The sequence below is a fragment of the Ovis aries genome, chromosome 11, assembly GCF_016772045.2.
Source record: "Ovis aries strain OAR_USU_Benz2616 breed Rambouillet chromosome 11, ARS-UI_Ramb_v3.0, whole genome shotgun sequence".
NCBI lineage: Eukaryota > Metazoa > Chordata > Mammalia > Artiodactyla > Bovidae > Ovis > Ovis aries.
The window spans coordinates 25997897-26012069 of NC_056064.1; the positions used below are offsets into that span (position 1 = coordinate 25997897).

Here is a 14173-nt window from a genome sequence, read left to right on the forward strand (position 1 = left end):
CTCCTCCTGCCTTCAGTCTTTCCCAGCGTCAGGGTCTTTTCCAATGAAAAGAACTCTGCATCAAGTGGCCAGAGTATTGGAGTTTCAGCTTCAGCATCAGTCCTTCCAATGAATATTCAGGACTGATTTCCTTTAGGATGGACTGGTTTGATCTTGCAGTCCAAAGGACTCTCAAGAGTCTTCTCCAACACCACAGTTTAAAAGCATCAATTCTTCGGCACTCACCTTTCTTTATAGTCCAACTCTCACATCCATACATGACTACTGGAAAAACCATAGCTTTGACTAGATGGACCTTTGTAGGCAAAGCAATGTCTCTGTTTTTTAACATGCTATCTAGATTGGTCATAGTTTTTCTTCCAAGAAGCAAACGTCTTTTAATTTCATGGCTGCAGTCACCATCTGCAGTGATTTTGGAGCCCAAGAAGATAAAGTCTCACTGTTTCCATTGTTTCCCCATCTATTTGCCATGAAGTGATGGGACCAGATGCCATGATCTTTGTTTTCTGAATGTTGAGTTTTAAGGCAAATTTTTCACTCTCCTTTCCACTTTCATCAAGAGGCTCTTTAGTTCTTCACCTTCTGCCATAAGGGTGGTGTCATCTGCATATCTGAGGTTATTGATATTTCTCCTGGCAATCTTGATTCCAGCTTGTGCTTCATCCAGCCCGCATTTCGCACGATGTACTCTGCATAGAAGTTAAATAAGCAGGGTGACAATATACAGCCTTGACTTACTCCTTTCCCAATTTGGAACAAGTCTGTTGTTCCATGTCCAGGTCTAACTGTTGCTTCTTGACCTGCATACAGATTTCTCAGAGACAGGTAAGGTGGTCTGGTATTCCCATCTCTCAGAATTTTCCACAGTTTGTTGTGATCCACATAGTCAAAGGCTTTGGTGTAGTCAATAAAGCAAAAGTAGATGTTTTTCTGGAACTCTCTTGCTTTTTCCATGATCCAGCGGATGTTGGCAATTTGATCTCTGGTTCCTCTGCCTTTTCTAAATCCAGCTTGAACATCTGGAAGTTCATAGTTCACATACTGTTGAAGCCTGGCTTGGAGAATTTTGAGCATTCCTTTGCTAGCGTGTGAGGTGAGTGCAGTTGTGCAGTAGTTTGAACATTCTTTGGGACTGGAATGAAAACAGCTTTTCCAGTCCGGTGGCCACTGCTGAGTTTTCCAAATTTGCTAGCATATTGAGTGCAGCACTTTCATAGCATCATCTTTCAGGATTTGAAATTCCATCCCCTCCACTAGCTTTGTTCGTAGTGATGCTTCCTAAGGCCCACTTGATTTCCCATTTCAGGATTCCTAAACTTCTTTAGTTCCTGAAGATTCCTGTTGCTGCAGAACTAAAGTTTAGGAATCAGATTCCAAGCCTCCCTGGGAGGCTACACCGGAGGCCACCAGCAGAGGGCAGGGTCCTGCCCACTGTGCCTTCTGGTCTGCAAGGCGGCGGCGCGGAAGCACTTCCCGGCTGTGGGGCGGGACTTCCGGCGGCGGTCCCAGATCTAGGGGGCGCAGCGGCAAGGAGTTGTCCTTCTAAGCGAGAGTTGTATTTCGAATCTGCACGTGTTCGCCACCGCCTCCGCTGCCAAAATGTTCCAGCTGCTGCGCTGCGTGCCCCGCGTCCTGGGTTCTGCCGTCGCTGGTCTCCGCGCCGCCGCACCCTCCCTGCCGCTTCTGCAGCCCGCGTCCCGGCCATGCGCCCGGCCCTTCGGGCTGCTGAGCGTGCGCGCGGGGTCGGTTCAGCTGCCCGGCCTCCTGAAGCCTCGGGGGCCCTGCGCTTGCGGCTGCGGCTGTAGCGGACTGCACACCGAAGGTGAGACTCATGCACGTGGGCCGGGGGCGTGAGGGGCGTGGGCCTAGGTGGGGCGGGGTGTTAGGGGCTGGGAGGTGTAGACCACCTGAATGGACAGTCCGGAGCCGCTCCTGAGGTCCGGAACATTCTCCCAGTGATGGTCGACCTGCTAGTTAAACCCACGCGTAGTAACATTTCCCGTCCTCCCCCACCCCTGTTTGACTGCGGGGATAGATACTGTAAAGTCCTGGAGGCCGGCTTTACCTCAGTCTCTCGAAAATGGAACTTTGCGAAAGCCCAAGGTCGCGGTTAGAAGTAGCGTGATGTTTCTTGGCAAGTGAAAGGGTAGTGGCGATTTTTTTTTTTTTTTTTTTTGCTTTATTTTGAAACGTCGTGAGAAGTTCATTATTCGGGATCACTTTCCTAGAATCCATGCTCAGCTTCCCACTGATAGCTTACATTTTTACAGATGAAGGAATTGAGGTTTAATGGATATGAGTTGGGCTAAGTCCACAGAGCCACCATTAATAGAAGTATTAGGAAAAAACAGGCTAAGTCCTGGTCTTTGCTTGTAGTAACGGGGTCATTTTCCATTTTAGACTAATTGGCTCTTTCTGTAACTTATTTCCATTGTAGGAGACAAAGCTTTCGTTGACTTCCTCAGCGATGAGATCAAGGAGGAAAAGAAGATACAGAAATATAAGTCTCTCCCCAAAATGTCAGGAGGTTGGGAATTGGAAGTGAATGGGACGGAAGCCAAATTAGTGCGGAAAGTTGCTGGAGAAAAGTAAGTACCAGGGGCCTATGGAGCCCAGGGGACCACATCCATAAACCTGCAGGACCTGCTGTGAGGTATCCACAACAACTTTTAGTTAAGACAGGTGCTTAACTGACTCCTGGTTTCCCAGAGATGGTATGATTCGTTTGGATAACTTCTTAGGCTCCTTTTTGCTTATTCACTGCACAGTAATGTGCTGTGGTGGTTAACAAGGAGACAGTAAGCTAGTAGCGGGGTTCCCCAGTGGCTTGGCGTCCAGAACCCACCTGCCAAAGGAGGAGGTGTGAGTCTGAAATGGCAACCCACTCCAGTATTCTTGACTGGAAAATCCAATGGACAGAGGAGCCTGGCAGGGAGTCCATGGGGTTGCAGAGTCAGACACGACTGAGTGCCTGAACATCACCCCAGTAGCACTGAAGCCAAGCCACTGGGAGTCTTCTGGACCAGTAGAGGCAGCAGTCACTGAGCCCTTCCTGGTGAGTGAGGCTGTGCCTTGCCCACAACTAGGCATGCAAATTCAGAGATTCCGGCACTGCCCACAGAATCGGATTTACTCTGCTGGGTCTACTACCCTCAGGCTCTGGCTGAGGAAAATAAAGCCCCTGTTCTGTTTACAGTTGAGAAAGCAAGATAATTAACAGGGTGGGGTTGCAGTATAGTTTTTCATTAGAAAAGAGGGATGCTTTTGGCCTGCTTAAGCTGTTTTAAATCCACGGTCCACTTTGAAGTTTTGCATGCGCTGTGAAGCAGCAGGCTGGTGCTTTTGCCTAGTATTGTAGTGCTTTCCCCGTCATAGATCAATTGTGTGGTCTGTAACGTGACCCAAACCACTCTCCTAGGCGAAGTTATAGGCAGTTTGGGACCATTATAATGTGCTGCTGAACATAGCTGCATTTCTCTGTCCAGGGGTCAGTTTGGTCCACACTGTCACAGCTTAGACAGATTTTGTGCCTGTACATCAAACTTCTGTCTGTCAAGGTGCCAGTTACCATGGCTTCAGAGGGCAGCGTTGTCTGCAACCTAGCAGTGCTCGTTCCAAGTGTCACTCAATTTTCAGTTCAAATTTTGGAATATGATATGTCAGGTGAAGATTCTTGCAAGTTAAAATTGTCATTAGGTGGTGTTTGTGGCCTGCCTTGTCATTTATTAAACTTCCTACATCTGCTCTGAAGAATAAAACTGTCCAGCAGCATATTCTTTTTTTTTTTTTGCCACACTGCTTGTGGGAATCTTAGTTCCCTGACCGGGGATCAAACCCAGGCCATGGCAGTGAACACACCAAGTCCTAACCCCTGGCCCACCAGAGAACTCCTCTATGTGGTGTCCTTTGTGAGGCCTCCCCTTCCTGGGGCCAGGGCTACTCTCCATCCTCAGCTGATGCCACAACCCTCCGGTGCTCCTTCTCTTCCTCTCAGGCAGATTTTCTTCTAATGGAGGAAGATTTTTAAAGGAGGCTCCTGGGACTTAGTGGTGGTCCAGTGGTTAAACCTCTCCTCTCCCAGTGCAGGGGACCTGGGTTCAATCCCCGATCAGGGAACTAAAATACCACACATAGCAACAAAGGTCACATGCACCTCGCAACCAAGACCCAGCCCAGCCAAGTACATTTTATTTTCTTAAAGGAGGCTTTTGGAACTTTGTGGTGGTCAAAGTGTCTGCTCCCAGCGCAGAGGACCTGGGTTCAATCCCTGGTCAGGGAACTAAGATCTCGCATGTAGCAACTGAGCGATCCCATACATAACAATGGTCATGCGTACCTCGCAACCAAGACCCTGTGCAGCCAAGTACATTTATTGTTTTAGAGGAGGCTTCTAGCCCATGCCCACAGCTTCTCAGCTGCTCACCACCACTGGGAGGTGCCCTGGAAAGACAAGAGTGGCGGTGTCAGCTGACTGTGGCTATAAGGTTGACAGAGAGCCCCGGATAGTGGCCTGATGGCAGAAGCACCAACACACAACTGTATTTGGCTGAGGAAATAGTGCCTAATTGACTTCCAGCAGCCAACACATAGTAGGCCCACTTCAGACCTGCTGAATCCAACTGTGGATGGGATGCAGGCAAATCAGATGTAAAGCCGGCTGAGATACATTGTTTCAACAGCATTTTTAACTGTAGCAAGCCGTAGTACTCAGCTACTCAGTTAAAAAGACATCTTCATTGTGCTCTTTGGTTGCCTTTCTAGGATCACTGTCACTTTCAACATTAACAATAGCATCCCACCTGCTTTCGGTGGTGAGGAGGAAGAACCCTCCCAAGGGCAGAAGGCTGAGGAGCAGGAGGTAAGTTTCTAACACTGTAACCAGCCTGTACCCACCTATTTCTGACAGGCTTAGGGAAGGAGCATTGGTTTTTGTTTTGTTTAAATTCTAACGCCAGGAGAGAGGGCAAAGGCAGCCATCCTTGGGCCTTTACTTGCAGAGCACCAGAACTGTGTGGCCACTTTTCTTTCCCAGGGGCCAAGTGTTAATGAATTGTTTTCTGTGGGCTTAAGCGTTATAGTTTGGCCGGTGTTCACCTAACAGGAAGGAATTTAAACTGTCTTAACCCTTCTCATGATCAGGAGATAAATCATTTGGAGTGTTCCACATGAGGAATACATGTCCCGAGTTGGTAATAAACACCAGCCAGGGGCATCAGAGACTTTGGCAAGGCCTCTCCTTAAGTTGCTGCCCTTCTTGGTTGGACCTGGATGGTGTTTAGTCCTCGAACATTTTAGGAAGCTTTGTGCCTGGCCTAGAAACCAGCCAGTATGAGGGCCACAGGTCCCCAGACTTTCTGGCTGGGTGGGCATGGTATTGTCTCATCACCCAGCTCAGCTCCCTGGAGTGCTGGCCCAGCCCCCCTGACAAAGACCACCCCCAACCCATCCATGAGGTTGGCTGGCTCGCTCTCAGAGCGCCTCTGGGCCTCTAGTCAGAGGCACCAGCCTTTGGTCCTGGGCTGTAATGAAGATCCCAAAACATCTGGAAAGGGGTTTTGGAGTTTTGAGCCAGCTTTGTAGTGTATAGATGTAGAAACTGACCCAGGAAAATTAACTGGCACACTAGATGTGGCTAGAGCTGAGTTCCTATTTCTGAACCTTGTATGTTCTTTAAACAAGCAGGGTGCTAATAGAAGTGAAAGGCTGTACTAAATTATGATACTCTGCCTCCGAAACAGTCCATAACGCTAGAAAGGAATGACAGGATGTACTCGGCCCAGTCTCTGAACAAGTGGGTTACGTGGCTGTAATACTGTGTTAAAGATTCTAGGCTTCTTATTTGGGAACCTCTTAGCGCAGTGTCGGAGAAGGCGATGGCACCCCACTCCAGTACTCTTGCCTGGAAAATCCCATGGATGGAGGAGCCTGGTAGGCTGCAGTCCATGGGGTCCCTAAGAGTCAGGCTTGACTGAGTGACTTCACTTTCACTTTTCACTTTCATGCAATGGAGAAGGAAATGGCAACTCACTCCAGTGTTATTGCCTGGAGAATCCCAGGGACGGGGGAGCAAGACTTGTAAGTGGCTAAGTAATATCGTAATAGCAGTGGCCGTCAGACCCCTGAATTGAGACCTTTAGTCCAGACCCCTGCCACCAGACCCTTGCCAACATTTACTGACTTGTTCTTATTTCCCTAGCCTGAATTGACATCCACTCCCAATTTTGTGGTTGAAGTTACAAAGGATGGCAGCAGCAAGGCCCTTGTGCTGGACTGCCACTATCCAGAAGATGAGGTGTGTAGGGTGGAGAGCTGGCGGCCTGGGGGGCGGTGGTGGGGGGCCTCCAGGGGGCTTTCCTGGTTCCATCTAGCTGATATTAACATTTTCTGGCTTAGAGCAGCAAAGCTGGGAAGATTAGTGGGAGGTAAGGGAACAAGGTTAAAATCTGAGTTTCAAGCTGTAAATAATCCCTTTTCTTCGCCTGAGTCTGGCTTGTCCTGGAAAACCTTTCTGTTTCGCCAAATACTGTCTCTCTTCAGATTGGACAAGAGGATGACCAGAGTGACATTTTCTCCATCAAGGAAGTGAGTTTTCAGGCCACCGGCGAGTCTGACTGGAAGGACACAAATTACACACTCAACACAGATTCCCTGGATTGGGTGAGTGCTAGATAAGGTGGGGAGGGGCCTACCTAATCCAAGGAGAGACAAAGAAGCATCCTAGTAAGTGTCTCAGGTGTCTGTCTGTTTTTTTAACTAGTAAATGATCCTTCTAGGGCTTATACGACCACCTAATGGATTTCCTTGCGGACCGAGGGGTGGACAACACTTTTGCTGATGAATTGGTGGAGCTCAGCACAGCCCTGGAGCACCAGGAGTACATTTCTTTCCTCGAAGACCTCAAAGGTTTTGTCAAAAGCCAGTAGAGCAGGCAGCAAGGTGCTGAACACCTTAATTTTATGGCAGGCTTTGGCCAGTGAACAAAACCTAACTCTGAAGCCAGACCCACATGCTTTGAAAAAAATTTTTTTTTTTTAATCCCAATATCATGGAAAATAATTCACTTTTAACTTATTTCTGTTGTCTCTTATTTACCATTCATTTATCCTCTACAAACCCTTTATTTCTGGATTTTTGTATAACATAATGATGGACAATAAAAATCTCCAAGGTGATTTGTCTTTTCTAATTCTATACCCTCCCTTTCAACCTGTATTACAAAACATGAAACAGAGGAAAGTCTGAAATGTTTTAATAAGTTATAAATAAAAGGTTTGTATTTACAAGGCCACTTCTCAAGATGGGACTTTCTTCCAACACAGTAGATCATGCATCAAGACTGGGACCGACCCTAGAGGATCACAGCCCAAGTATCACAAGCCTGGATTTAAACAGAAAAGAGTTAGAGTTATTCCAGTGACAAAGACAGTCTCAGCATATGGTTAAAAGTCATCGATAGCAATGACACTTAAGCTGCTCCTTCCACGACCTGGGTGGCCTCTGTGCTTCCCCCCTTCAGGAGATGGTTGGCCTTTTAACTGAAATAACATCACTTTTCTATGCAACTAAGTTCCTCTTTTCTACCAGGGTGGGAATAAAACCATCCGCTGACCCACTGTCAACTACTGGCTCCCGTGGTAGGCTTACCAGACAGCTCATGAGAAGACATGACTTCTCCTCTGTCCCCTCAGTGACTGAAAATTCTGGCGTGTGGGGACAATGTGCACTGTGCTCATTGACACTGTCTTCTAAACAGGCACGAAGCTTTTGCTCTGTCATCTCCGGAGACTAAAAAATAGACAAGTTAAACTATAACCTAATCTTACTAGCCTCATAGTCAACAGCTTAAAAAACTGCAGCTCCCCTCACACCAATCCACAACTGGCTCCCTGTGATGGCTTGATTCCTTGGACCCTTAGAAACGCTATAACTGTGCTAAGAGGATCTCTTTAAATGTCCATCTAGCTGCCTCTCCAAATGAACCAGTGCTCTTCCACTCCTGCCGTAAAACACTAACTGCTGCTCATCGTGCCAGGAACACTCAGACTCTGGAACCTCCCTGTGTTTCTGCCTCTACCAGCCAAGTGTATGATTACCCAGAACCAGCAAGCTCCCATATCTGCTGCTGAACTTGCTACTGTAACTGAGTGATTTAATTACATACTATATAAACCAATGAAATAATAAGAAAACAAAGTTTCATTTTTGTGATAGTAAGTGGAATGTTTAGGAAACAAAAAGATGCTTTAAGAAAAAGAATTAGGTAAAAGAGTAAAAGATGGGGAGGAAAAATCCTAAAGTGTAGACAGCTTCTCGATGCTTTATAGAAACAACTGGGGAAACAAGACTTTAAGAGAATTTTACAAAAAACAACCTCAGCTCTCCAGTCAACAGAGTCTCTGGCTCAAAGACTGGCAAGTAAACATGTATGTTTGAAACTTACTATAAAGTGTGTCATTTGTATAATTCACCACTTTAATCAACTGGCAAACTTTTGGTCAACATCATGTCAGATCAGATACAAGAGTTTCCAGTACTAAACCAGGCTCTCTTCCTAGACGTAAGTGCCTCACAAATGGCTTGTGCAGAGGGGCTGGGAAGACCCTGATTTATGGAGCTTGCCAATTCCATGGTGTCTCATATTGCCACTGTGACCAATTTCAAGCTACCAGTGTGTGAACTGGACGTGAAGCTGGGACAAGCTGTGCTCGCTACTGGAGTTTAAGAAAGTAGGTACATGTGGGAAGAGGTAACACAAGACCTGTGTGAGGAACACTCACATGAGACTGGATGTACAGGCCACACTGACACACGACCAGTCCGCTTGCTACCCTCAGGTTGTACCTGGAAGCAGAATTGGGATCCCAGAGCATTACAGCTAGCAGACCCGTATCCCCCCACTTCCCAGACCACAGAGTTGGGGGGAGTTCCACTCACCTTGGAGTGGGGGGTGGGAACGAACAGTGCTGAAAAGGTTGTGAAAACTCTTACTTTGTACACACGGGACAGATGAGGGGGTTTGCTTCCCACTCAGCAAGCATGACACTGAGACACTGTTCGTCAAACTGCAAGCTCTTCTCGTACTCACTGATGATGGACTGTTCTGCAAGGCAAAGGAGAGCTGGAGTGGCACCGTGCATCACTTCGGGCACCCTGTCCCGAGTGCTAGAAGATTCATTTTCAAAGGCTTCATCCACACAAGAGACAAATGAGGGTAAAACCACACTACAATCGCTAGATATTCACTGCTGTGTCAGGCCTCCTCTTACTGGATCCTTCCCCTCCTGTCTGTCTGCTTCCTTTTGAAGTGATGAGGCCACAGGAGGGGAGCTGAAAAAGTGTCAGGCAGCTGAAGAAAGCTGACAAAGGCACATATTTCTGATGCCAGGCCCCCCTGGATACGTCTAAGGCGATCTGTTCCCCACTGTCCCCAGACTCAGTCCGTGTTCAGAATGTGTGTTCATCCACTCAGCAGATATGTAAAAAGGCCTAGGACTTGGGAGGCCTAGGTAAATACAAAGATGAAAAAGGCTGGTCCCTGCTTCTGATGAGCTCACCGTCTAGACTTCAGAGTAGGGCTCAGCAGACCACAGGCCGTATCCTGCCCACCTTCCATTTTTAAAGTTATAATAGAACAGCCATTCTCCTTTGGTTGATGAATGGGCTCTAACGGTTCTCCCACTACAATAGCCGAACTGAGTAGTAGCAACAGGCTAAACATTTACAACCTGGCTCCTAAGGGAGAGTTTGCCAACCCCAATTCCAGAGGGTTCCTTATGACTGAGTAAGGCAGAACACAGCAAATTCTTATCACTTGGGATTTTTAAATTAAATACACCCCAAAAGAAATATTTAGTGAGTCCTTTCACTGAGATAGGTTTTACAGGTGAGGGTAAAGAGAAAAAAAAAAAAATCAAGGAATCTACAGTTTAACTGGAGCCAACACAGCAATCATAACAACTAACACTCGCATAGCACTTATTTTGTGTCAAAGTCCTTAACATATATATTAATCTTCACTATAAGTCTTATTTTAAAGATGAAGAAACAGGCACAAGGAGAGCCCAGCGCCACACAAGTTAAAGTGGTGAAGCTGAGAAGTGAACTTTGGCCGTCTGGGCCAAGAGTTCATGTTCTTGCATCCTCAAGATAAAAGCAATTATTTATCGAAAGCCTTCTTATATACCAGGCACCGCTCTAAGTCTTCAAAACATGTTATTTAAACTACAGAGGCAGTCTGTCATCTCTTTAACAGATGATATAAACTGAGCCTCATCAAGACAGGCCTGTGTGAAATAAATGACTTGGTTATATGAAGTACTAAATCAAGCACTCTGTGGCTCTCTGATGCTACAGGAAGGGAACGGTCACAAAACCCTGGGGAGTCAGTAAGGAACAGATGGGAGAGAAGGTACTGAAGTTAGGCAGCACAAGAGGCCTGATCATGCACTCTCCTGTAAGGGAACAAGGTTACTGTTAATCTACTAACAGAGAAGTACTGTTGGGTTGAATAGACACAGGAACCGGATTCACAGAATCAATTTTACTTTCCAACTCCACCACCAGCTATGCAGCCTGTAAGACACCTCTGTCCCCTCATACTACCTCATGGGGCGTCATGAGGACAGAGCAGTAGAAGGAGAGGTCTGAGCACAAGGCCTGACACCTGAAGACTCTTCTGTTACTGGGACAGCCAAGTACAGCCAAGACTTCAAAGTGAGAACAAGAGACCCCTGAATACGCGACTAAAGATGGAAACAAAGGAGTTAAAAACATTCTGTTTAGAAATGAGGTCAGCATTAGAGCAGTTAGAGATACAGGCAGGAAGAACTATTCCTAGACGTCACCTTGATCAATCAGCTCCTGTTGGATTTCCTCCAGCACAGCCAGGTCCATCGGCTCCTCCAACTGCAGGAGAAAGTGGGGTCATCAGAGATTTGAAGTTACGATCAACTGACAAGACCCACATGATTCACACTTGAAGACTGGCTTGAAAAACCCAGATTCAACTGAAGAAATCAACCCAGTCCTTCCATAGAATGTGCTGACAGTGCAGTAACGTGGCCATGCTGAGAAAGCATCCACAAATGATTCACCCAGCCAGGGACAAAACAACGGCACCAAAGTTGCGGGAGGCAGTGTAGGGTAGCAGCTAAGTGTATGGTTCTGCCAAAAAGCTGTGTGACCACTAGAAAGTTTCTAATCACCGTCAGCCTCATTTTGGGCCTCTGTAACGTGGACATAAAACCCACCTGAGAGGGTTACTGTAAACACTAATTGTGACTATGTAACTTGAACACATAGCAGGCACCAAATCATGCCTGTTTATTACAGAGAGCCTTGATGTTTTCAGAACAGTTTCCCACATGTTTCTTATACTGTCCTCACAGTACTAACAACATCATCAATTTTACAAATGTGGAAACTAAAGCTCAAAGAGGCAGAATTAAGAGGCAATAGCAAAACCAAGATCAGAACTGCAGAACTACTGAGACTTCCTTGGTGGTCCAGCGGCTAAGACTCTGTGCTCCCAACACAGGGGGCCCAGGTTCCATCCCTGATCAGGGAACTAGATCCCACATGCTGCACCTAAAAGACCCTGCGTGCTGCAAGAAAGACTGAAGATCCCATGTGCTGCAGATGCACAGCCAAATGAATATTAAAAAAAAAAAAAAGAATTCCAGAACTACTGAGTTCCAATCCAGTGCTTTTCCTGATACATGGTAAATGGTTCCCTGTGCATACCCAGTTCCCAACCCTGGCTGAGATTAGAATCAGAAAGTTCCTGGAGACCTTTTTTAAAAAGAGAGATCACTAGCTCAGGCCTACTGAATCAAAAGTTCCAGGGGTGGAGCCATGGAGTAAAATTTCTCTCCGTTGAGTTTTGTAAGTGATTATGATGTGAAGAACTGACTCATTGGAAAAGACCCTAGTGCTGGGATAAGACTGAAGGCAGGAAGAGAAGGGGGAGACAGAGGATGAGATGGTTGCATGGCATCACTGACTCAATGGACATGGGTTTGAGCAAGCTCCAGGAGTTGGTGATGGCCAGGGAAGCCTGGCGTGCTGCAGTCCATGAGGTCGCAAAGAGTCGGACACAACCGAACGACTGAACTGAACTGATGATACAGTGATGCAGCAGGTTGAGAGTCTAGAATTTATGGACCATCAATTGATCTAGAAGAGTCTAATGTTAAAGGTAGAAGAACTTGGGTCAGAGGCCATTAGAGGCCTGATTGGGGGCTGGAAGGTGACTGGATTTAGAGAAGTTGGGAAGACAGGAAGAGAGGACACTGCCATTCACGGTGCTAAAGGAACATATCCAGCCTGACCTGAGCCCAGGCCTGTGGGCAGCTCTCCACCGACTGCAAAGCATTCCACTCTTCTTCCATCACCTCCTGCACTAGAAGGGTGTTCTGAGCGCCTCCTGACATACTGCCTCCAGCCTGGCGGTATTTGCTCAGGAGCCTGTCCCGGCTGTTTCTCATTCTCTCCAGGCATCCCTTGGAAAGAGGAGAAAGATGAGAAAGGGAAAAAAAAAAAAAACCCTCAGATTAGTTGTTAACACACTAAAGGAAATTTATAGACACACAATTTAAACTCTAACCCTAACTATTGTTACTTTGTCACTTTCCTCTCCAGTCCTTACCCATATGTCAACGGGTGCAATTACAATGCTTGGGTCATGTATTTCCAGATCAACATACTTCGCAGTCTATCTTCAATGCCAGCCTTCTGAATGGTTGGTGATATTAGCACAGCATCCACTGTGCTATCAAGACAGTTAGGTTGCTTCCAAATTTTTGCTACTCTAGATATGGCTCTGGTAGTCACCTTCTTAAACAGTTACTCAGCTTCAGGCAATCTTTTCCCCTAGCGGCCACATGGCAATGCCTGCAGACATTTTTGGTTGTCACAGCTCTAGTTGTAGAGGCCAGGGAAGCTGTTAAACACTGTACAATCCCAGAACTGCCCCCCACTCCACAATGAAGAACTATCTTCTTCAAACTGTGGACAGCCAAGGTTGAGAAATCCTGCTGTCAACAGTCATTTCTAGCATCAGATTATTTTCCTGGGATATATCCACTACATTAAATTCCGGAAACGACAGGCGACAGCATTTACAGGAACCAGACTGAGTTCAGGATAGGTCAGTGCTGACTGTATGCTACAATTCTGCTAGACTTAGTAACAGAGGCACAGAAGAAACCGTTTGGAATGGAATGATAAATCATTTCCGGAATAAAAAATACTATCTAATTATTCTATTTCTCTTTGGAATAGACATAACGCCTCTCTAGATTGCGGTGAGTACACAAGGTGCCTCTCTGGTGCCCACCGACCCGACAACAGCAGGTGCAGAGGTGCAGTCACGGCCGCATTTCACGCTGAAAACACACGAGTCCAAAACGAAGGCTTCCTGGGACCGGGCCGGTCCAGGCTAGTGCCACACCCAGGGGTCCAGAAGCTCCAGAAAGTGTCCGGACGGTGGCCGGGGTCGGACCTACAGGCAGGAGATCCACCTGCACCGACTCTTGCTTCACCCCGCCAGGCGGAGGGAAATTACGGAGGAGAGCGGTTCCTGAGACGGACTAGAGGAGTGACGACAACCTGGCCAAGGCTTCCCAAATCTCACACTCACCTGCCTGAAAGCCTCTTTCCAAGGCGGCGAGCCCATCAGTTTATACAGCGAGCGGTGCCGAGACCCCGGCCTCTCTGCCATCTCGTTTTCGCGGGAGTAGTCGCCAGAAAGCCCCACCCACAACGGGGCACAGGATCCTGGGAGTTGTAGTTCATGGGTTCCGACCGCGCCAGGTCCCGGGGAATTCTGGGAAACGTTTTCCTATCGGCGGGTCCCACACGGAGCCTGATTTGGGCAACCCCAGGATGAGGGACTGAAGTAGTGACATTTGTGAAGTCTATCCAACGTAGATTGAAGGAGGTAAGTCTTGAAGGAAGATTTTATTTTTTGAGGGAAGTTATTAGATGTCTAGCTTTATCCAGGTGGAGATGTCCAATAAGCAATTAGATACGCAGATCTCAGTTTTCACCCACGCCCTTCCCGCCCCGTACTAGACTTCCTGTAACCCAGAAGCTTCAACTCAGGTTCTGGCCGGTTGACTTTCTCCTCCCGCTCCTTTGGCTTCAGAATAGGCTTGACTGGTGATTGGCTTTC

The 14173-nt window shown here is 47.2% G+C and overlaps 2 protein-coding genes across 7 annotated transcripts; one reads left to right on the forward strand and one right to left on the reverse strand.

The window, feature by feature from the left end:
- The first annotated feature begins 1498 nt into the window (after positions 1-1498).
- On the forward strand, positions 1499-7172 carry C1QBP (complement C1q binding protein). 2 transcript variants are annotated; one of them, XM_004012589.6, is made up of 6 exons: positions 1499-1822; positions 2438-2588; positions 4762-4858; positions 6197-6292; positions 6538-6657; positions 6774-7172. In XM_004012589.6, the coding sequence occupies exons 1-6, from the start codon at positions 1600-1602 to the stop codon at positions 6921-6923; spliced, it is 837 nt and encodes a 278-aa protein (XP_004012638.2). In that variant the 5' UTR covers positions 1499-1599; the 3' UTR covers positions 6924-7172. The 2 variants fall into 2 exon arrangements, with proteins under 2 accessions (XP_004012638.2, XP_060251346.1); XM_060395363.1 differs by having other exon boundaries at positions 6197-7172.
- A 60-nt stretch (positions 7173-7232) lies between these two features.
- RPAIN (RPA interacting protein) lies at positions 7233-13741 on the reverse strand. Of its 5 annotated transcripts, XM_004012590.6 has the most exons (7): positions 13640-13741; positions 12330-12500; positions 10845-10905; positions 8989-9100; positions 8778-8841; positions 7645-7785; positions 7233-7378 (listed from the first exon to the last, which is right to left on the reverse strand). In XM_004012590.6, exons 1-7 carry the CDS (start codon positions 13718-13720, stop codon positions 7349-7351), a joined length of 660 nt encoding a protein of 219 aa, XP_004012639.1. In that variant the 5' UTR covers positions 13721-13741; the 3' UTR covers positions 7233-7348. The 5 variants fall into 5 exon arrangements, 3 of the variants coding, with proteins under 3 accessions (XP_004012639.1, XP_042111511.1, XP_060251352.1); XR_006061147.2 differs by lacking the exon at positions 7645-7785 and having other exon boundaries at positions 8935-9100; XM_042255577.2 differs by lacking the exon at positions 7645-7785.
- Between the last annotated feature and the right edge of the window lie 432 nt (positions 13742-14173).

What these genes read in the sequence shown, in the direction of transcription:
- C1QBP (XM_060395363.1), top strand. Translation starts at nt 1,600, where the DNA reads ATGTTCCAGCTGCTGCGCTGCGTGCCCCGCGTCCTGGGTTCTGCCGTC. An exon ending in TAGCGGACTGCACACCGAAG is followed by an intron (nt 1,823 to 2,437) that starts GTGAGACTCATG and finishes TTTCCATTGTAG; the next exon opens with GAGACAAAGCTTTCGTTGAC. An exon ending in CGGAAAGTTGCTGGAGAAAA is followed by an intron (nt 2,589 to 4,761) that starts GTAAGTACCAGG and finishes TTGCCTTTCTAG; the next exon opens with GATCACTGTCACTTTCAACA.
- RPAIN (XM_060395369.1), bottom strand. Translation starts at nt 13,720, where the DNA reads ATGGCAGAGAGGCCGGGGTCTCGGCACCGCTCGCTGTATAAACTGATG. An exon ending in GCCCACAGGCCTGGGCTCAG is followed by an intron (nt 10,906 to 12,329) that starts GTCAGGCTGGAT and finishes TTTCTCCTGCAG; the next exon opens with TTGGAGGAGCCGATGGACCT. An exon ending in ACAGGAGCTGATTGATCAAG is followed by an intron (nt 9,101 to 10,844) that starts GTGACGTCTAGG and finishes TTTGCCTTGCAG; the next exon opens with AACAGTCCATCATCAGTGAG.